Source organism: Linepithema humile, chromosome 4 (assembly GCF_040581485.1).
Source record: "Linepithema humile isolate Giens D197 chromosome 4, Lhum_UNIL_v1.0, whole genome shotgun sequence".
Taxonomy (NCBI): domain Eukaryota; kingdom Metazoa; phylum Arthropoda; class Insecta; order Hymenoptera; family Formicidae; genus Linepithema; species Linepithema humile.
The window spans coordinates 26,463,429-26,485,494 of record NC_090131.1 but is presented as its reverse complement, the minus strand read 5'-3'; the positions used below and the strand labels follow the sequence as shown (position 1 = coordinate 26,485,494).

General features: G+C 42.1%; 2 protein-coding genes across 5 annotated transcripts in view; one reads left to right on the top strand and one right to left on the bottom strand.

The window, feature by feature from the left end:
- Window positions 1-64: 64 nt before the first annotated feature.
- Window positions 65-4,026, top strand: LOC105671741 (protein DENND6A). 2 transcript variants are annotated; one of them, XM_067353294.1, is made up of 9 exons: window positions 65-797; window positions 866-1,178; window positions 1,276-1,548; window positions 1,634-1,819; window positions 1,904-2,151; window positions 2,213-2,403; window positions 2,471-2,736; window positions 2,817-3,029; window positions 3,106-4,026. In XM_067353294.1, the coding sequence occupies exons 2-9, from the start codon at window positions 1,029-1,031 to the stop codon at window positions 3,304-3,306; spliced, it is 1,728 nt and encodes a 575-aa protein (XP_067209395.1). In that variant the 5' UTR covers window positions 65-797; window positions 866-1,028; the 3' UTR covers window positions 3,307-4,026. The 2 variants fall into 2 exon arrangements, with proteins under 2 accessions (XP_067209395.1, XP_012221579.2); XM_012366156.2 differs by having other exon boundaries at window positions 66-797; window positions 2,468-2,736.
- A 396-nt stretch (window positions 4,027-4,422) lies between these two features.
- Window positions 4,423-22,066, bottom strand: part of Sap47 (Synapse-associated protein 47kD) — a 68,536-nt gene continuing 50,892 nt past the window's right edge. Inside the window, exons 5-9 of one of the 3 annotated variants that reach the window (XM_012366102.2) lie at window positions 19,388-19,528; window positions 17,926-18,065; window positions 16,829-16,974; window positions 14,302-14,475; window positions 4,423-8,654 (exon numbers count right to left, since the gene is read on the bottom strand). In XM_012366102.2, coding sequence (XP_012221525.1) covers window positions 8,464-8,654; window positions 14,302-14,475; window positions 16,829-16,974; window positions 17,926-18,065; window positions 19,388-19,528 — 792 coding nt within the window. In that variant the 3' untranslated portion in view covers window positions 4,423-8,463. Of the gene's footprint in view, window positions 8,655-11,968; window positions 13,158-14,301; window positions 14,476-16,828; window positions 16,975-17,925; window positions 18,066-19,387; window positions 19,529-22,066 lie in introns of those variants that run through there. The other 2 variants (XM_012366104.2, XM_012366103.2) reach the window with 2 other exon arrangements.

Here is a 22,066-nt window from a genome sequence, read left to right as displayed (position 1 = left end):
CGCACTATTGAGAACATCTGATCGACGGGAGGTTATCGCCTCTCACCGCTGTGTCCGCTTTCTCTTCACTTCCTGTCACCGTGACGGATGTTAGAAACATAGGAAACATACTGTGAAATATTTCGGACGCCTAGATAAATTAATTAATTTATTTGCTAAAGGAATCGAGTGACTTTCAACGAAACGAATTAGTCCGATGTCATCGAACGAACGTGAAGCGAGCAGGAGAGCGATTCTTCGAGCATCTTGAATAGGTATATAGAGGTTATGAGCATCTAGTCGTTCGTATCTAAACATTATGAAGACTTTTTTCAATGAAACGACGGTGAGCATTGCATGTGTACGCGAATGTCAACATACGCAGTTGTTCCGCTTCGACAGCTTGATCGACGATAAGAGTATAGCTCGCTCGCATACCCGCATCGCTGCGTCAATTATACCGCGAGCACGCCTGGCGTATTGTTTGGCAGATTGTTATCTAATGACGGGGAACATGTGGAGGTTTTAACAATTGTGTGTACATAGCCAAGCACACTGAAATGAGTAAACACACACGTCGCACGGTGTTACGCGTGGCTACTCCCGAACAGCTTTGATTCAGTGTCACAAGCAAAGGGCTCAATTCTCCGCTCACAGGACGTATAAATTCCATGAATGTCAAATATTGTTGAACAGGGTACAAAATCTTAAAACTAGTGATAGCCGTAGAATGCTCAAAATTAGCATGGAGAACTTCGTGGAAGAGATTTATAGTTAATACGTAAATATATTGCATAAATTGCAATGTATATATAGTGGTGAGTACTCTTGTTTGCAGATTCGTTCAGAATTCATGTTTACGATGTTAAGCTAATTTATATTTCAGATCATAAAGAATCTTTACATAGCTCAATGTAACATGACATAATTGTTAGTCAATTGCTAGTGCAAGTGTCATACGGTTGAGAAGAATCATGTTATGCAATGACAAATGACACATGTGCTAATATACATTCTAGTGACTGAATTATTAGAATAAATAGAAAACAATGTCAGTACCTTGTTGCTCAACGAGTAAAGAGCCGGATAATGCATATGCTGTGGAAGAGGTGACATATGCAAAATGGGAACGTTTCAGCAATTGGGTGCATTGTATATGCATTGTTACTTTTGATCTTGAACTGGGCCAAGCTATTGAGGTACAATTATATTAATAATTATTATTTCAATTATAGAACACAATTTTATGCTAATCTCATTTTACAAATGTTATAAACATTTCTTTTTATGTGACAGGCGATTTATCCTAATCACGTTAAGTTATCTGAGCAAGAGAGATCCAATGTCTGTTACTTAGCCTTTCCTGATTCCAATTCTGGATGTATGGGAGATACGCAGTATCACGTACGGATAAGACAGAGTGGTATAATGGTGCAGCAAACTAGTGCTCTGAAGGAGTACGATAGGAAATCACCTTCTTTTCTACAAACTGATAGAGATTATTACTGGGGATACGTATATTTTCGACAGGTGAAGGATAAGTCTTTGCCAAGAGGATATTTTCAAAAGGTTTGTCTTATATCATCGTAAATCATTAAGTAACTGATTTAATTAATTTATAATTATTAATAATAATTAATATAACTATTTCCAGAGTGTTGTAATTATTACGAAACTGCCATTTGTTAATTTGTTCTGCGAATTATGTGCTTTAATCGCGCCGGAATTCTTCGAGACCGGAACGGCGCTTATGGAAGCTGTGGTGCGTGAGATTGATCAGTGGCCTGCTCCCATTCCAGGCCAGATAGTTCACTTACCTCTTATCGGTGTACTGTTTCAGGTAAAAGCTTGCTTAATTTAAGGCTGTAATATTTAAGTAAAAAATATTCTCGCTTGTGTATATTAAAATATGTAACTGTTTCAGACATATATCCCAAATCAAAATTACAAAGCCATTATTCCATCGATTGCTGCCATGGAACATGCACCAAACGTGCACACAACGCGAAGACTGATGTTGACGTCAGCCCATGAGGGCGACATGTTCCGAAGTTTAGCGAGTGTTGTTAGTTATGTACATTTATTGTGGGAGCTGGTTCTTCTTAGCGAGCCAATTGTTGTGATGGCTGGCTCGCCGACTACTTGTTCCGAGATGGTCCAAGCGCTTATAGCGTAAGTAACATTTATGATGAAAATAAAGCTGCGATATATAATGAAAAGAAACATTTTGCAGAATGATTGCGCCGTTGAAGTACTGTTCCGATCATCGCCCGTACTTCACTATCCACGATTCGGAATTCAAAGAGTACACCGCGGACTCTCCAGCGCCGCCCGCTGTAATCCTAGGTGTGACGAATCCTTTCTTTGCCAAAACCCTGCAACACTGGCCGCATATCATCAGAATAAGTAACGGCAGCAACAGCGGTAAGTTCGATGACGCTTTCGCTTGCCATTCGCAAGTGACGTGTTCAGAATTTGTGTGTTTTAGAAGACCAGAAATACAAAATCAAGAAGTCTGAGAATCTCAAGGTGCTGGACTCCAAACCTGGCGTTTACACACAGTACAAGCCTTTCCTGCAAAAAGATAAAACCATCTTGAAGAAATTGTTCAGAGGCATTCAGACAAAACGGCCGGGCGAAGTGCAGACTGCGCTCTTGAAACGTCATCTAATAGAGTTAACAGAAAGCTTCATGATCCCGCTCGAGAGATACATCGCAACTCTTATGCCACTACAAAAGAACATATCACCCTTCAAGGTAAATCAATTATTCATGATTAATAATCATAGAATTATTAATTGTAGAATTAAATAGTATCACAAGGCGATTTCTTTCAGGCAACTCCTACACCACAAATGTTCAATCCAGATGACTTCCTAGCTAGTTTAAGTAGTGCCGGTCCCCAATTAACTACAGGTACAAAAGGAGATTGGGTGGGATTGTACAAGCGATTCTTCAGGTCGCCTAATTTCTCAGGATGGTTCCACACGAGATACATGGAGCTGAGTCAGCAGTTGCAAGTTAAACAGTTGGAAAAATTATCGCAGGCCGTATGTATCAGAATACATTGTTTATATACATTTTAAATATTGCTGTTAATAATTTATGCAATAATCACGGGCACAGGATTTGAAAACGTGGGTGCAGGGAAAGCAAGAGGTAGAAGTGGTCGATATGATACTTAGGATTCGCCAAAAGCTGGAGAAAAGCTGCATCGATGACTTACCAATCGATAACTCAATAAGGGAGAGATTACGGGAGAGAATAAACGATATTACGCATGAATTGCCGGACGATTTGAAAGTTATTTTAAGACGCGAATCTTGACAGTACGATTATATGATTAATATCAAAACTCGCTAACATTTATATTTAGTTTTAAGCTAAGGATTATATTTAAGTCAATTCAGCGACGTAACACATAAGTTAATTCAAAAGCCCCAAGCCCCTTCCTATTTATTACAACGCAAATGAACAAGAAAGGTGGTAAGTTTATATACGAATGATATAGTTTGAAGATTTATATGATGAATTATATTGTGCTAAAAAGAGGATGCTGTTACATACGTATTTCAATCCGCAATTTAAAATATTTGGATTGATGTATTAAAATCTCTTGTATACGTAATAGAATTAATTGCGCAGACATTCTGGATATTTAAGAGTATCACTTAAACACAACAACGCTTTGTATCTTGGAACAATATTTCGTAAATCTACGTGATCTTACATATCCTGTTGCGTTTGACTGACTATAACTCCTTTATAATTCTATCAATAGCTTCCTTTCTCTACTTAATTAAGCCATTCCGATTAAAAGTTTTATACGTATAGTAATTTTTTTTATTACTTTTGAATACTGAAAAATACTCTGCGTTTGGGGCAGCAAACAATAACAATAAGAGTAATCTCATGAGCATGAATTTCAATCAAGTGGAGAGTGAGAGTTTGGAATGTTAAATGGTGTACATACAATTTTGAGATCTGTAAATATTGGTACAAATAATGTAATAAAAATTATGTAATAAAATTTATTTTAATATTAAATCATTATGTTTATTCATATTTCCATTGAAATTTACAATATGTATATTTATAATACAATATGCAAATATGCAAAAAAAAAAAAAAAAAAAAAAAAAAAAAAAAGTGTTTATTTTTTTATTACATTTTTATTAAAAAGAGATAAATTATAAAATATTTAATGTTATAATGGAAACGTTCAACAAATAATGGTTTTGCATCAAATTTGTATACGTAAGACTTGACAAATTTCAAATAAAAAAAGGTAATATACTTAATTATTTTTTATAAAATATTGTGTCTATTAAATAATTTTATTTACAGAATATATTATTAAAACTGTACGTATTGCATTCAGAATATAGAATTCTGAGTAGAAATGAGAGCGATATAAATGGAGGAGAAAAAACAATACCTTAATAAGAGGTAATATTTTATTTCATTTTATATTTCTTACGACTTTTATTGTTACATTCTCCCAATTACATTAATAATTTCTTCAATAGTTTTGTCTTAATGCTTGCGTCATTATATTCTCATTATAATATTCATAATATATTATCATACTTTCAATGGAGTCAACAACATATATATATATTTATTCATATGTATACGTGTATACATATATATGTATATGTAGATATCGGGTGTATGTTCATTTTCTTTTCTTTATGAGTGTGAATGCACAGTACCGTAGGATAGCTTTATTACACAGTTAATTCACAGAGTTCACTTTGTTATTCTGCCGAAGTACACCTCGATTTCTGGCCATCGCGTTTATCATCTGTCGCTTTCGCGGAAAATAGGACGACGTTTTTTTTGCGCACGGAAACTTAGCGTGTTTCTCTTTATTTATTTTTTTCTTTTTCTCTTCTTTTTACTTCGGCCAGACAGAGAGGGAGAGAGAGAAGGGCAATTTTTCTCGCGATTAGTATTTATACAGTCGAAGGATTCGAAAGGAGTGACGGGGGTCTCGGCTCGAGCCGCGCTTTACAATGAAAAGCGGATAAATGCGATTATCGCCTTTGCATTACTTCGACAGACTTTTAGGCCTGGGTGAATTGCGCCTCCTTAAGTAAATCTTACAAGACTTTGCCTATCGACTAACGCGAATGGAAACTTTACAACGAGCTTGTTTTGGGGGAAAGATGAACGCGGATGAAGCAGCGTTTTTTCATAGTCTCCGCTGATGACAGCCGGACGCGAGCGTATTCTTTTCTTGTTTGTGAAAGAAGTATGTCAATATTACACAATTGCTCGCTGCGAGCGATTAGGTGGAAACGGTCTCGTCGCATAGCTGCTCCTCTTTTTTTTTTTTTTTTTTTTTTTAACTCCGGGGTGGCTACTCGAAAAGAGGGGTAGAAAAAGTCGTGGTGTATAAATTGACCGAAAATCCGGACTCAGCATAGCGGCGCACGCAAACGTCTCGACGGGAAACGCAATGATTTGTTTTCTGCTCGACAGCTTTACTTCTCTCTGGGCGGGATTTATGGTGGCAGACGAGATCAATTATCCTTGACGAATTCACAAAATAGGAGTCTCCGGTGTCAAGGTTTATCAATCACTATTCTTACCGCTCGAGCATTTCTTGCGATCGCAAAACAAATATTTCAGCATACATTTAGCGATAAACGTAACTGTCGGATTTAATAAAATCATTAGTCGGACATCTGCGCTTAACACTAAATGTACGTTGAAAAATAGAAAATTAGTTTATTGAAAATTATTGTAAGCAATTAGAGCTACAAGAATAGTAATTAAACTCGCGGTTTATATTTTCCTCCGAGCTCCACTATAAATCCGGTACCCTTCATTCCCTTCATTCCGACCCGATGTTTGTTCACCTTTCCGTGCGTGCTTCACATCCTTCGTCCTATCACATTCGTGCATACGATTAAAATCGTGAACTCGATGTACTTCATCTCACCTTTGCTACGTTATTCGATGCTGCGTTTGCATACGATTCTTCTTGCGTTTTAAGTTAGATATCAGATCTGTTTGTCTGCACGGAAAAGATATCCGGAGATGTTTTATTCCTTTTTTTTCTTTTTAATAATTTATATTCGCTATCATCGATATTACTCGTTAGATAATAATAGTAGCTTCGCGCAGCGCGATATTTTACTGTCGCAAAAAGTTCTCTCCATCTGCGGGTCAGTTAGTTTCCTTCCGGTTTCTTTCGTGGCAGAGGACGATTGGACGGTATGTCGCACAGAGAATGATCGCACCAACAAAATCTTGCGCCGCGCGACTCCGAGATGCGTGATTAATCTGGGGCTTTTATTTCCGACAACTTATATATCTTACAGTTACAAATGATATAATATATTGTGTATGCGTAACTGGTTTTTTTTTTTCCTTTATGCAACGCAATGATTTATTATTACGATATTTCGTCCGTACAGACAACGCGAAACATGTCATCCTTACAGCGTAATTCACTTTGACACAATACAAACAACGAATGACGGAACACTCCCCGTTCGACGAGTTAACAAACTTAAAAACGACACATTCTTCCTCTCAACATCCTCATCATCATCGCAGCCGTCGTCGCCGACGATACACTCCTCGCATCATTATCTACAGATTTGCCGTTACGCGCTAAACAATGTTATCATTAAGCCTAGCGCCTTCCCGCCTTCTTAACAGTAGAATATATTCGTGCGAAGTCACGACGAGTGCGCAAATCGAAAATATTATCCGTCGAGCCGAACCGATTCTCGCGTTATCTTTGGCATTCTTCTGTACATCACTGCGGTTCGTAATAATCGACAATGGTTGTTGACAATTAAGAACCAGAAGCGTCGCTGCGGTAAAGCGGTCTGCTTGCAACGTGAAAAAAGGGAGCGGCGATCAGAGGCGCGTTTAAATCACTCCATTCGTGAGCCGCGTAATAAATCTAAAGATCGCGATGTTCAATAATTATTTGAAAATAATTTGCTAATTTTTTTTTCAAGTTCATAGAAAACGCGCCGCTGACCGCCGCCGATCGTCGATCCACGCTCGAAACGGTGTCCTTCGGCACACGGCAGTGTAATTTTTCTTGAAGAACCGCCGATCCTTCGATCACGATGAAGAGCGGGTCGATCGTGCGCAGCGTCTCCTCGCACATTCTTCATCGATCGCGCGTCCGATATTCCGAAATTAATTAGTTTAATATCACACAATTTTGAAGATGTTTATTGTTACAATCAGCACTATGTTCTCGGACAAGATCGTCCAATAATTGACACAAGTGTGGTGTTGATGAATGCGTGTATCCCGCGGGATTTGTTTCTGAAAACTAGAACAGTCGACGCCGTTCTGCATCCGGAAGCGGAAGCGTGAATATCTTACGATCATACGAATATGTGACGAGGATATAAACGTATGAATATACGACAATCCGTTTCTTCCGCTTCCAAGCTTCGAAACGGCGGTGTTCATCGTGCTCGAGGATCGTAAAGAACGCGTTGTTGCGGAGAAATTCAGAGGGAAAAAAAAAAAAAAAAAAAATAACGGAGAGACCGTCTTTTACCTTCCGCGTTTGCTCTTTATACAATCCCGCGATCCCTGATTTTTCTGTCGTTCGCACTGACGATCTCCCGCGTGTCGGAAAATATTTCGTACAGTTTCCGGCTCGTATTCCGACGGCTGACTCCCACGCGTTTTGTTACGATACGCTCCTCGAGGACGAGCCGATCCTCAAAGAACCCTCGCGTCTTTATTCGCGCTTCTTTCCCCACAGGAGATCGGCGATGGATCAAAGTAAGAAGCCGGATCCTTTTGATGCGGTTCTCCGAGGGGCTGCTTCGCGTATTCTATTTTACGAAAGCTCATACAAACAATCGCGAGACGGGAATGAAAGGTAACAAAACGAAACTTTACAAGTTCTCGACATAAAGGATACGACGGTTTGAACGCGAAAAGAATCCCATCGGGGCTCGTAAATATTCGTGTGAATACGCTGATCCAGAGATTACTGCTTGTTCTTCAATAATGCGGATTCTTCTTGCAAGAGACATGAATAAAATTCATCGCTTTCACGAGGTTTGCGTGCGTGACATCAATTTTTTTTTAAATATTAAATACTGATAAATAAACGAATAAAAATATTTCCCTTAAAAATAGAATTTTGTATCATATAAAAATAATTAGCGAGTATCGTGGCAATATAAAAAATTAGCTCATCGCCGACTAGATCTCCCGTGGAAAAAGGTAATTAGGCAACGATCCGATTCTAATCGAGCATCGCTTCATCCTTCCGCTTTTCCGCACGGTCGAGGAGATCGACGAGAGAGAGAGAGAGAGAGAGAATGATAGCATGTACAAAAGAAATTCGCGAGCTTCTCTTTATCAGAGAGAAAGTTTCTCATGCGAAAACCGCTGCTGCTCGCCGATCTCGCCGTGCGCGCGCGCGCGATCTCAACGTGAAGCGACGAGATCCCTTTAGCCGGTCACGAAGAGGATCTCCTCGGCTCACTTGAGGTCCTCGTCGTCCTCGTTGGCGAGCAGTTCGTCGATATGCTTCTCCCAATCGTTATCGCTGGCCGTGCCGTCTTTCGTGACCGCGCTTCTCTCCTGACCACCGCCGACGCCGCCGCCGTTGCCGCCCGTTACAACCTCGTAATCCTTTAGCTCGGCCTCCAATTCACGTTCCCAATCTTCTTCTGCGGAGAGGCACAAGCAGCGTTGTAGCTATTTTGCAGAGAGGGCCACACTCTGGGTCTTGTTTGTCTGTCTGTATGTCTGTTTGTGTCGGTGTTTGCGTTTCCGCGCTGAATACGAGTTTCTCAGTGCACCGGGAATGACGCGCATTCACGTACAAAGTGTGTGTGTGTGTGTTAGAGCGTGTGTATGTATAAGAGGAGTATTTAGGACTCAAGGACAAAACTCAAATTGCGGGAGTCGGAGAAATCAAAGAGATAGAGAGGTACAAAAAGAGAACGCGAAACGGAAGCGAGAGGGGGTTGTCGACGTCCTCTCCGCTTTCGAGGGCTTGAATTTCGGTTCGTTAGACACGTGTAAAGACAAAGGGGATATGTTAGTGGTCTGAGAGAGAAAAAAGATGTCGCGCGATTATCGAGGACGACGTGCGATCGCGATCGTACGCGCTCTCTTTTTTTTTTTTCCATATCCATTTCGTACTTATTTCTCGCGAACGACGACAACGACGACGATAGCGACGTATACTTATTACACGATCGCCGACTACACAGCTCTCTGGAAATTACAGCGAATCGCCGGGATGGGGGTTAGCTAGTTAATTACAATTCGCTTAATGTACTCGTTACAAAAGTGACTGACTCACAATTATAAAAGTAATTAATCGGGATATCGCGACTTAAACGCTTCGGAGTGTAATTATCGGAGCGGCGTTGTCGTGAGAATGAATCCTCATTGCGCTAAACCAGTGGTGCCCAAAGTAATGCGAGAAGCAAACCGTATAACGGCGAAATCAATACCGTATGTACATGTGTGTGTCGTGAATATCGAATCAAAAGATAAACCGTTATTTAAAAGAAATTCCTGCGAACGAAATCAAAGGTAGAAGAGAGATAGATTGAATTTTATGTACATGTTCTTAATAACATCGATTTTTCACTACAACTGCGCTGCGCTGGTTCGGAGAATTTGGACACCACTGTGCCAAATGATTCGTCGTTTAAGCGCGAAATTATCTAACGTTATCGTATATTTAAACGTGCGGGAATAAGCTAACAGTAGTAGTAGGCGTCAATAAACGCGGCCTCTAAGAACGCTAATTCTTAAACGATACCCTCTTATGCGCTTCTAGACGTCTTGTCCTCATATTAAGCTCCAACAACTAAAACGAGCTCGCGGATTACCTTAAGATGTAGCTTAAATGTACTCAAACGCGACGGTGTTTTTAAAAAAGAGCGACGCTTATCTCCTGAAACGTCGCTTTTTTTTTTACAGAGTGACACGAGGGGCGAAATACTGAAAGTGCTTCGCAAAAACGCTTGCGTACGCTGTCCGTCCATCGATTCGTCTTTACATGCGCCCTGCGTCGAGCCGAGAAAGCGATATTTCGATATCCTCGACGCGGTAAACCGAAGTCCGTGCACCGGGAAAAATTGTGCAACGGGAAACCGAAAGCCATAATTCAGTTGTTCACCGTTTTATCGACCTCAACTCCGGACCGAAAAAAACCGAAGAAAATCTAATATTTAACGCGCTCGCTTGTGAGAATCTACGTTCTCTCGATAAAGCCGTTGTAGTAAATTAAAAAAAAAGTAAAATAGAATAAAGGTTCCGTAAAAATGCGGAAAAATACTAGTCCCGCGTATCACTTACTTCACGACAGTCCATGTTGCGTCCACGAGTCTTTTATTTTTATCTTCCTTTCCACTCCGATACAAATATAAAGATGAAAAAGTCGCGGACGCGGCATGGAGAATCGTGAATTAAACGAACGTAGGAGAAATATGTAAAATAACTAATCAGTCGTTTCTTAACTAAAGCGTAAATTAAGTTGACCTCGCTGCGATACGAATGCTACGATAAAAAAAATTGCGCCTATGTAAAATTCAAACGCAAACGTTACCGCCGGATCAACGATCTTCCGAGCCACCCATCAACCACGGTAATACTGTTAAACATTGAAACAATCCCCTGATACTCCTAAAAACAAAACGCTATTTTTATAATTCACGGGACGCGCGGCGTCGTGTCGCTGCGAGTTGCACTCTCACCGGAAGTTACGTCCGTTTCTCTCCCAACGGGGCGGCCCCGTCGGTAAAATGCAGTGTAGAATCCTCACGCGACAGAAGCGTGGAAATTCGCGCCCGCCAGGCGTTCTCCAGCCGCCTGGTCGTGGTATTCGCGCAAAAAACTCGTCGCGCATAATTAATCTGTCCCTTTCCGCCTTTCCCCCCGGTGGACGGGCGTGTAAACGGATCGCACCCCGGCCAGCCGCCTCGCTATCGGAAGGAAATCGCTACAACAGCTACACACCACCCACGAGAGTGCCGGGCGCGAGCGGAATTACAGCTCGCCTCCCGGTAAAACACGTATTGTCATTCAACGAGTTTACAGCGGCGCGATAAAAATCCGATCGCCTTTCGCCGATAAGCCGCGCTCGTAAAATCGTCTCGTACAATTTGTGAGGGATTTTTCATAACTCTTTGTCGCGCTTCTTTTTCCCTGCAAGACAGCCTTCTCGTGAGGAATCTTATTACTTGTACAAAGTGAACGTTACGAGGTGGATTACGAGGAAAAATCCCGGATTAATAGCGCGCCACCGTATTTATATTCTTTTTTTTTTTATTTAGTATAATAATATGTAATTTTATTTATACATATATCTCTCTTTTCTTCTTAGGTCTCCATTTAATTAATCTCTTACGAAGGTACACCTATGATTAAGTTTGCGCAACGTTTACTTACTCCTTGCTTTCTCATCAACTGACTGCGTTATTTCTCGGCTTGTTCATATTGTGAAGATGTTGTACGGTTGTTTCTGTTGTTCTGCTTCTTAATTACACGTTTATAAAGACACGGAGAGAATCGAGAACAGGCTAGATTAATTGGAATTAATACAGAGAGAGAAAGAGAGATAGAGAGAGACAACAGCAAAACGGTCAGACATACAGACATGTAGCCGAGCATTCCTTTTGCTTCGCTCCAGTTTGTTTAGATTCGTTATTTTCTTTCTCACTCCTCGTTCTCTCGCACAATCTCCTTTTTTTTTATTGTTATTGCATCTATTTTATGTTTTATACTCGCGCACGAGCGCGTAACGTTTCAACGTGACGACCGTTTCGCATTTTTTTTTTCCACGCCTGCCTTTATTTTCTCATTCGGCGTGTTTCATCTTCGATTTCCGCGGATTCGACGAGCTCGACGTATCCCTAACGAGGACTGGACAAAACGCCAAATACATTTATACGACATGAATATTCAAAACAAAAACACCACCACACACGGAATTAAACCTCGAGTATTTTATACACGTGGAGTATTCTTCTTGTTTTTTTTTTTTTTTTTTTTCGAATTTGCCCGTTTCCATTCCTCGTTTCATCACCTACGTCTGTTCTCAATTCCTCGTTATCGCGACGTGAATTGTCGCGACTCCAAGCTTATTGCCGATTCAACAGCGATTAACGACAATCAGCACGTCAATCGATGACGGTGATAACGGCGACACATTCACGGCACAATCACGATACCGTACTCTACTATATATATACACACGCGCGCTCTCGGTTTGTTAACCTTGCTCTTCAGACGCCGCATCAACTCGTCGCAGCGACTGTGTGCTGATTGCAAGCTTGTCTCGCCGCCTGCCGAGAGCTGCTAACCGTCCTCGATGCACCGTCAACGCGACCGTGACACGTGGATATCCGAGCCGAAAGTATCGCGATGGAAATATCGCGCTGTTCGATGAGCCAATAATAACCTGCCTCCTCGTACGAGTGCTCGTCAGAAAATATACGCTTCATTGGAATATAAAAATGTGTCCGCTTTTAGGATATTTTAGGGCCCTTCCACGTGAAAATAAGACTTGAGATCCTTATATAAATCACTTAACGGTCAAAGGACATTTACAAATTATATCACACATAAAAATTTATCGCTATCACATTTATCGATTAAAATTATAATTATTAAATTTATCTTCTCGACGACGAGTAACTCTACCGTCTAATTGCGATATTTTTTCTTAAAACCGGCTTCCTTGAGCCGGTTCTATTTTTTTAAATATTTTTTTTTATCATGCGCATACATTTAACTCACAGAAATGCGAGGGGGGCGTTCCACGTTTCAGCATGCTGATTTCGCCGACTTGGACCTTGCATTGCGCTTAATCGATTGGATCCTTGCGACTGGCACGGGATCGCGTCGGCTGCCGGCGATCGGAAATGGAACAAACATCCGCGAAGGAGGAGCACGCTGTTCGCCTCGTGGGAACGTTCGTGCCGCGGGCGGCTACGCGATCGAACGTGACGGAAACGAAGAGTTAAAAACGAAAAGGGGGAGGAGACACATGGGAGGAGGGAGAGAGAAAGAGAGAAGAGAGAGGCGAGAGGAGATTCGGTACCGCAAGAAGAACTGAAATTCTCAGTTTTGGACAGCGGGAAGCATGTATATCTCTGAGAGGGTGTGCTTTGGATAATGGCATTTTTGGGGCACTCTCCTCTTCTTTTAGGCTGTTGACAAAATAGAATGAAAAGCGGTCGTTTAGTCAGAGCGCCCATAAAAAAGAGAAAGAAAGAGAGAGAGACAGACAGACGTTCACAACGCAACAGACGTTCAAACGCCAACAACGACGCGGCAACCTGCTCGGACGCGCGCCGTCGTTGCGCAACATTCAGAACTCAGTGAACAAGCAATCCCTAAAGAAAGCACAGACAGGAAGATCGAAGGGGATACACTGAGAGCTATATATGGTGAGAAAAACTAGCGTGGTGTCAAGGTGTAACACTGAGAGATTAAGGTCAGGCTTCTCACGGTGGCATTAATTTTCATACTCACGAAGGGAGTACTCTCTCGGACCGTGTCGTGGCACAGATCGAGCTCTCGCATCGATCAGCTCGGTGACCCGTTTCCGTTTTGCTGGCGAGATCAATGAATGGTACCGCTCGCACCCCCGCGACGAGAAATAGGTTTTTCGAGAAAATGCCGCCGGCTTCTCAGCCGATGACGAATTTACGCCATCGACGAGATTACGACGGAACTTCGAAACTATACACGCGTGGAATTCGCGTAACGAGCGCCCCGGATAAGCGCCCCGAGTTTCGTTTGTCTACTAAATGAAGTTCAATCAGAGAATCCCTCCGTCCAATTTTTATTCCACGACAATTTATCCGAAATTCGTGATATTTTATAACAGGACGGAGAAAAAAATGCAATTCTTTTTTGCCGTGCAAATTAAATCGCTCCGTACTATTCGTTAATCGCCAGCAAATAAAGAACGGCGCCCTCATTACATAATTATACGAGATCTCGTTGGTGGTCGCAACTAACGAAGACCGGGGAATGGGAAAAGGGGGGTGGAGGGGGGATCTAAAGCTTTCAAAAATTACGTTGTTCTACAATTCGAACTTCGCGAACTCATCGCATAATTTTAGAGCTGTTCGAGGAAAATCTCGCGCGTGCCAAAAACCGCTTTCGCGGAATTCTCTGTTTCCAGAATCGCTCCTCGCTTCTTACAATCGCCGCGATATCTCCCCGACGGGGATTATCGCGGCGAGGAGGAATTAGCAGGGATCGCGCGGCAAGATCGGCACGTTCCAATAACGAGCGCGAGGGATCTCGGAGAGTTAGCGACGACCAACGATTAACGCGACTGACCTTTCGGCGGCTGCATCCCCAGCTTTTTCATCCCTTCTCGGACCTCCTCGAGGTCTGTGTCCGAGACCCTCATGGTATCGGACACGAACTCGTGACCTGGCGAGTCGGCCAGCGCGTTGTTACTGCTCGTCGTCGTCGTGCTGCTGGCGGTGGCCTGGCCAGTGGTCATTTGAACTGTTTGCAAGACAACACTGACAGCTAAACTAAGATGGGTCAGGGTGCGTGTACGTGTGTATGAATATGTGGGGGATGCGTGAGATGTGTTTGTGTTTGTCTTATATACATTAGCGCGTGTCTTTATGTGTCTAATGTTAGCGCTAAGTCTACTGGAACCTGACTTCGCACGCACTGATCGTGAACGGAGGGCGCGCTGGAGGGCTCTTGAGGGCCGTTGAAGCCGTTCGCGCCAGTTCCAAAAACGCGAGGGACGGAAGGGACTTTAATTTAAGCACGTAAGCCCTCGGTGGAATTGAATCGAGTACAAACTAAATATTGAAATGTGTTATTTAATTACGAAATTGAGTATTAAATTTTCAATAAAAGTGAAGTGGAGATTTTTAGCTGATAAATAAGCAATCAATATGGAAGATATTACATTTCTACGTTATGCTGCCGCCACCTATTCAAAGGCCGTCGATCCCTACGCACAATTCAAATATTGGAAAAAGATTCCGGGACATTTCTACGACACGTTCGTGTCGCGAGACGTCGCGCGTGAATCACGGAGGCGCGAAAAGATATCGTTCTTCCAGCGGCGGCGAAATACTCGGGATATTCGGGATATTCTTCGGCCTGGTATTATCGCGTTTCCCAGCATTTTCCCTCCCGATAGATTCAATTTCTCGCGATACACTGGAACTGGAGCGAAATCGGATCTGTTCCCCGGTTAAAGGAGGCGAAGAGTCGCCGGTTCAACGATCGGAGACAGTGCTCTAAGGAATGCGAGAGAGACACATGGAGAGAGAGAGAGAATCAGAGAGCAAGTAACAGAAGCCCCTAGAGATTCCTATTCATGAAATAATCTCTGGCTTTAAGGATTTCGACGCGTTCGTTTTCCCCGCGATTTCAGCCTGTGATCGATTTCCCGACTCGGAAGTACCGAGTATTTCCCTTTATCCGTTAATTCATCCGCGCCGATCGCAATTCCATTGTTTGCACGGCCAAGGGGTTAGCCGCGAAGCGAACGACTCCTGCTCCCTCCCCTCCCCCCCCTCTCTCCCTCTGTCTCTCTTTCTCCCTGATGCTGCAATCCCGATTGCAAACGTGACTCTACGGTCTCGTGCAAAAGCCCACGACAGAACGTATTGGTACATCCGCTTGGATAATACTTTCAATCAGTTAACTAAACTGCTTTCGCCAGAAAATTACATTCAAAATGAGATCTTTCCTCTCTCGATTTGCAAGTGAATTTTGGCCGAAATCGATTCAATTAGCATCTGATGAAAAAAAAGGAGCTTGTCAACAACGCGATGTTTAATATCGTAGCAATATAGATACGAGTATTAGAGAAAATAATGGCTGACACACCGCGTCATCATAATACATCGCGTAATAACAATTTTGAAATATCAAAATATCAACGCGTCAACGATTAATTTCATGCTGCGATAGCTTTTGTGTAAATTATCTGATAGAAAGAGCTGTTTGCGTAATTGAATTGTAATACTGTTAATTATAAAGTCAACCCTTAGCTCGGCGAGACGTTGTAACCGTCACGGCTCACTTGAGCTTCAAATTAAAACTTTGAGCTTCTTCGACCAATACGTCCCTGGCATCCGACACATTTGCACAGAAAAAACGCACGCCACTACGAAGACACATTTCAAAAAACTCCCATGCAAAAGGTCCACCGTCGGGGACCGCTGCTAATCGGAATTGCAAATCAGGCGTAAACGCAGCGCGACGCCACCGATCTCCATCCCCGCTCGCGAGCTGCATCTTGCAATTTGCATCATCCGCCCGGCGGGGTTCGTCTCGGCGAGACGTCGTGCCGCGACGTCAAAGGGGGAAGCCTCGGCCGCGCGCAGACGATCGGAATTTTCCGACCTTCAGCGAGAGATGACACTTCAATCTGGGAAGTCTGGCCAATATAATATTCATTCCGCTCTGGAGTTCTAAGTCAAATTAATCTCCGAATCAATATCATTACTGCCTAATTAAATATCTTTAAAGCTTCATCAACGTCAAGATATTAAAAATCGTAAAATTTTTAAAGTACTACTTTCAGTCCTTCGCGTCCAACATTTCCGAAAAATAAAAACTGTGTCGATCAGAAATTTTGTTATTAAATATAAAAAAAACTGGCCAGACCCTTTGTGATTCGTCGGTATGTTGCGTGCGAGGCGTTCCCTTCAATTCTAGAAAGCTGCGTGCACCGGAATCGGTACTAAACAGAACAGAAAGCGCGTCGAGCGACGTCGCCCTCGGGCAAAACTGCAGAACCTAATCGTGTCGCAATGAAGTGACGTACTACGGAAGCTGTTCTACGTAACAAGGGAAAGAGGAGAAAACAACGGCGACAAGTTACCTTGAGTGTGATCGATGCTGTCGGTGCTGGCGAGGGTTTGATTGGGGTTGCTTTCCGTCTGATCGACCATCGCGTTCAGCTCGTAGCCCTGGCGTAGCAAGGACACCCGATAGAAGTAGTTGCGCCAGAAGTTCTCCTCGGATATACTGCCGCAAGCAGAATCGGATGAGTTCCCGGAATCGACGATCACCATAGAGAAATCGGATTCGAGAATCCGGAGACGACGGATAAGCGTTAATTAATGTCACATTTCGCGGCGGTATTTGATTAACGTCACGAACCAATTAACCGCCGACGGTACAATTTGTGCTCGTATTTCTGTGTGACAACTGCGCACAGTAATTGTTCTTATGGTCCTTGATACTTGCATTCGAGAGAGGAGAAACACGCTTGTTTTCAAAGCAGTGAACACTGACTAATTATGTTAGCCAAGAGATAATGAGGCAACTGCGTATAAATTTTTCATAGACTTGTTCGCGGCGGTTTGTTATCAATTTTTCGCTAAACTCGTTTCGACCTTTGTCCACTTTGCGTTTATTAGATTTTATAAAATTTTGCGAACGAAATTTGCAAATTTTTTTTATCAAGTGCTACAATATCCGTAACTTCATTAGTCGTTTGTATGTTTTCCACCGAGTATGAAATTAATTAAAAATGAACGAGCCTTTTGAGAGCATTCGAGAGTGAGTTCATCAAATCATATTTTCATGACATGGACTTCCATTTGTTAAATGTCAACAATGTAACGTAAGCGCTATTAATCTTTTAGCGCCGCGCGCCACGCGTTTGCGCGATTATAAGGCGGTTTCATTGAACGCGATTGTTTTCACAATAAAAAAAAAATGCTACGAAATTATTAATTTTAGATACCGCGCGTTCAATGTTACAACGCAGTAGCTTGCTTGCTTTGTGCTGTCGTTACTTTTATCTACGTTAATTAATATAATCGTATTTCCACGGCACAAAATTTTATTTCACAAAATAGCGATAATTAATCAAAGAGCGTAATACTTCCGGAATTTCCACGGCATTAGGTAAATGGAACGAAAATGTGACATTATAGATCATTATGACAAGGCATATTTTAATCTACTTACACTTTCGGGACAAGTTCGAACCTCATGGCCTCGAGGTTCGGATCCAGGGCGAGGGTGGCCTGTGCTACTGGCTGAATGGCCTCGAAGTCCCACTGGAACTCTACGCCTGGTGGCGGTGCTCTCACGAAATTACGTCGATCCTGAAATCCATGAGAAGGTAGGATTTCCGGTTAATCCGGCCGGCTCATCTAAAGCCATACGCTAAATTCATGACACTAATCTTCTGCAACGACGCGTAAATAAACAGTAAACTGTTCTCATATCACGAGTAAACGGCGAGAGCGATCCTTCTTCGAGGCGCAAAGGATTTCATCTCTAATTAGTTACCGAGAGCAGTTTCAAGTTGTAAAAGCAAAACGACGAAAGAATTATTAATCATTAAAAGTTATTAAAAAAAATTTAATTTAACTTTAGTTCTTTTAGTTGGCGAAAGAATTTAATTTAATTTTTGCATTTTATTTTGTACAACTAGTTATTTATTTAAACTTTTTTTCTGTTAACAATTTTTTATAGTTTAGATGTGTACTAATTTTCATGCTTTAAAAACTTTTATAGCATCAACCATTGAGAAAAATTACCATAGAATTTTCAGAGCATGCGATATTTTCGTTTGACCGGCGAATTTTTGGCTTACCACAAACCATGACAAAGTGAACGAAACAAAAATACGTAACAAATACGGGAAAAAAATTCAACATACGCGCTGCTCTTATATGATATTTAATAAGCACGCATCATACATCGATATTTTTGCGACATATTTGGGAAATTTATCTTACGATAAAAATCTTTTGTGCGATAAAATTTAATAATGTTATTTTATCGAAATCCGCTCAATTTTGTTTGCGTTGAACGCTGACATTTAATAAGGATAATTTTATATATTCGATGATTGAATAGAATAAATATTGACACTATATTTTGCGATGTATTGATTTAGGCCAAAGCGCCATTTCATTAAAACCTATTCAGAGTAGCAAATATGAAGTTTGGGAAATCTGCAACGCGTATTATGTGTGTTAATAAAATATACGAACTTTAATAACGAAATAATAATACTTTAAAAATAAAATAAAAAAAGCTTTACGTTCTTTGTCTGCAAATGAATTAAAAAAAGAAAGAACACGTACACTGTTTGCATTCACAGAAACGTCCAAATTTAATTAGCTTTCCTAGCTCGAGGCACAAAGGGAAACCTACGCGAAACAGAGAAACCAGTGCGAAATTGTCGGAGTATTGCTTTGTGGCTTTCGAAACGTGTCTTATTTTTACACTATTTCCTTTTACAGCGCTCGGAGGAATAAAATGCCAGCCGCAGCCATGACACGTTCACGCCAGCGATGTGATCTCGCAGAGGCTGCGGTCGATAATTACCGCGGGAAATTTTATGAAAATCTCCGAGCATTTTTTTCAGGCGCCTGTGTACAGCAGAAAAAGAAAAGAAAAACAAAGGATTACTTACGGTTGAAAGGGACAGGCACTCCTCGCGCAGCGCGTCCTCGTTCGGCGCGCCGACCCACGGTGCAACAGCCTCGAGCTTCTCGCCCGCCTGCTTGCTGGCGATGAAAGCCTCCTGTTCCTTGTTGAGTTCGGCGATCAGCCTCTGAAATAGAGAATTAATTCCACGTCAGTGGCGGCTACGTGTTGTAGAGAGGGATCAAGGCTCGGACAAAGGCGCGGGCGCGAATAAAGCGTGTCTGGAAACCGCCGATCGTTATTAACACATGAGCTTATGCGCCGATCACGCCGGCGGAAATAACGAAAGATGTTGATAGATTCACTTCGTTTCGCGGCGGTTATCGCGGCGCGCATGACATTCTGTGATTTGCCGACGTCAATTGGTTTTCATTTGCGGCGTGTTAGCGCTGAGATACGTAGGCGCTTTACGTGGGTTCGTGTAACGAGCTTACGGGAATAGTTCACATCGGCAGCGCAGAGGTGTAAGTTATTTTTTTTCTCTTGAAAAGAAAGGTGGATTCCTGAGAATATTTACATAAGTTTACTCATGTACTTTCATAATTCCGCGAAGAGTAAAATGTAGAATTTTATAATAAAAATTTTATAATAAAATTATAGGAAAATAAATGTGTAGAAAAATTCCAGAACTGTTAGATTTGATTTTTCCATTTGAGAAGCTTGCGTCAGAAATCGCAAATAGATTAAAATTGGACCAGCGATTCTTCTATTTCTTCGCCAGAATAATTATTTACACTCGAAGGCCACTAATGGATGGTCTTCTTTTCTTCTACTAACTTAGAGCGGACAAAAAGTGAAACACGAGTCAGTCAAATAAAAGGTGCACGCTGGCTGCGGAGAAGCGGCGAGCAGTCGGCGGAAGTGCAGGGGACAAAGGATGCTGCTTAATGCAGCGCGCGAATCGCGCCAGTTTTCTTGCCGCTGCGATCTAGCGCGGATCAATGAAGTCGCCGGATTCGTCGGGGCGGCGCATTACCGAGCGCGGCGACAATATTCCGTGTCGTGCGGAAACTCCGGACGAGAATCGATAGCACCGTTTCGTCCTGCGACCGTGTTCCGACCATCAAACACGAAACTTTCTTCTCAGGATGAAGATCTGCAGCGGATAGATGTTGTATTTTCCTATAAAACCGCGTTTTACGGGTTGTTAAAAGCACGCACGTGAAAGAAATTTCTACACGTCGCAAAGTATAGAAATTTACCGATAAATTCTAATGCGAGCAAATTGATGGCGCATGATCGACGAAAGAATAAAAAATCGGACGTCTCGTGGATGAACGTGACGCGAGTGTATCTCAAGGATGGAGCAGTGCTTTTACGAGCGAGCTTTTTCTCAGATTATCCGATTCTGATTATTTCTGTTTGCAGCAGTCAAGGGACGTGATTAATGAGGGCCGATTTTATTTATACAAGTGCAGGTTGTAGATGTCTATAAATCTTCTCCCACGCGCGCGCCGTTATCTGGTTTTGGGGGAAAAAACGATCAAACACACGTTTCGCAGAAATTGTAATAAGGCTACAAATACATAAATCTCCCTCGGCAAATATATAAATCATTCATTAAATTTTCTATCAAAGTCAAACTTGTGCTCTGACAAAGTTAAAGGTGATTTACGCTAATTCCTTTTTCCGCGTAAACCGCGCTTTCCCTTCTCCGAAATAAACTCAATTAGTTTTAGGAATTGCTAAATCAGTCAGACCACAGTCAGCCCGCTAATAATCACGATTCCCACTCACGCCAGTCCGCATTAACACGAACGACATATGTATATTCCGAACTATCGATTTTTCGACACAAGTCCGGCGTAATTCGTACGCTCGAGAAAATTACGTCCGCGTCAAGTTGGGATAATTTCTGACTGGAATGAAATATTCACGGCTTAACCGCGAGATGTACACCGGAAGCAGGTGCGCGAACGGACGGGTTATTATCGAGACGACGAATCGTTGAATTATTTCCGAACTAACGTTCCCGATGTCGCTATTGCATCACTTCTAATTTACGCGCTCGCGTTTTCAATTTTTACAAACGGACAGCCGCGCCGGATTTACGATTCGCCAAAGTTACACTGGAATTGCAAAATATTATTTTTCCTTATGACAGTTGCTGCGCGCAAGATACGCGACTCAATATGCAATTCAGCGCGTGTGCCGCTGCGATAGGAAGAATAAATTCATAACGCGATATTATTCATACGGCCGCGCGTGCCTCCAGCAGCCGAGCGACTTTCGACGAAATGACCACGACGCGTGCTCTCGATCGCCGTAGTCGATAACTTCATTGACTTTATCGCCGATAAATCGACCGGCGCAATCGGTCGTGTGACAGCAGCGGAATATCAGCGCAATCTCGGGAGCAAGAAACAAGAAACGTCGTTACAACGACTTGGAATTGGAAGGGAAGGAAAACGTCATATGTGCTCAGGATATAGGACACTCGTCCGTATATCTTCGAACCGCAGAATGGCACTGACTGTTGTAGTCCCAAGGTGGTATCGATATATTGACAAGAACATACACGAGACGTCCCAGAAGAGTTGTATAACGATAATAAGACGATATTCTGCAATCTCCCGTTGAGATGGTATTCCATTAGTTAGCAGAATAACCGAACTCAAGTTACACATTTAACAATAAAAGTTAAAATAGTTGTAATACCGTGACG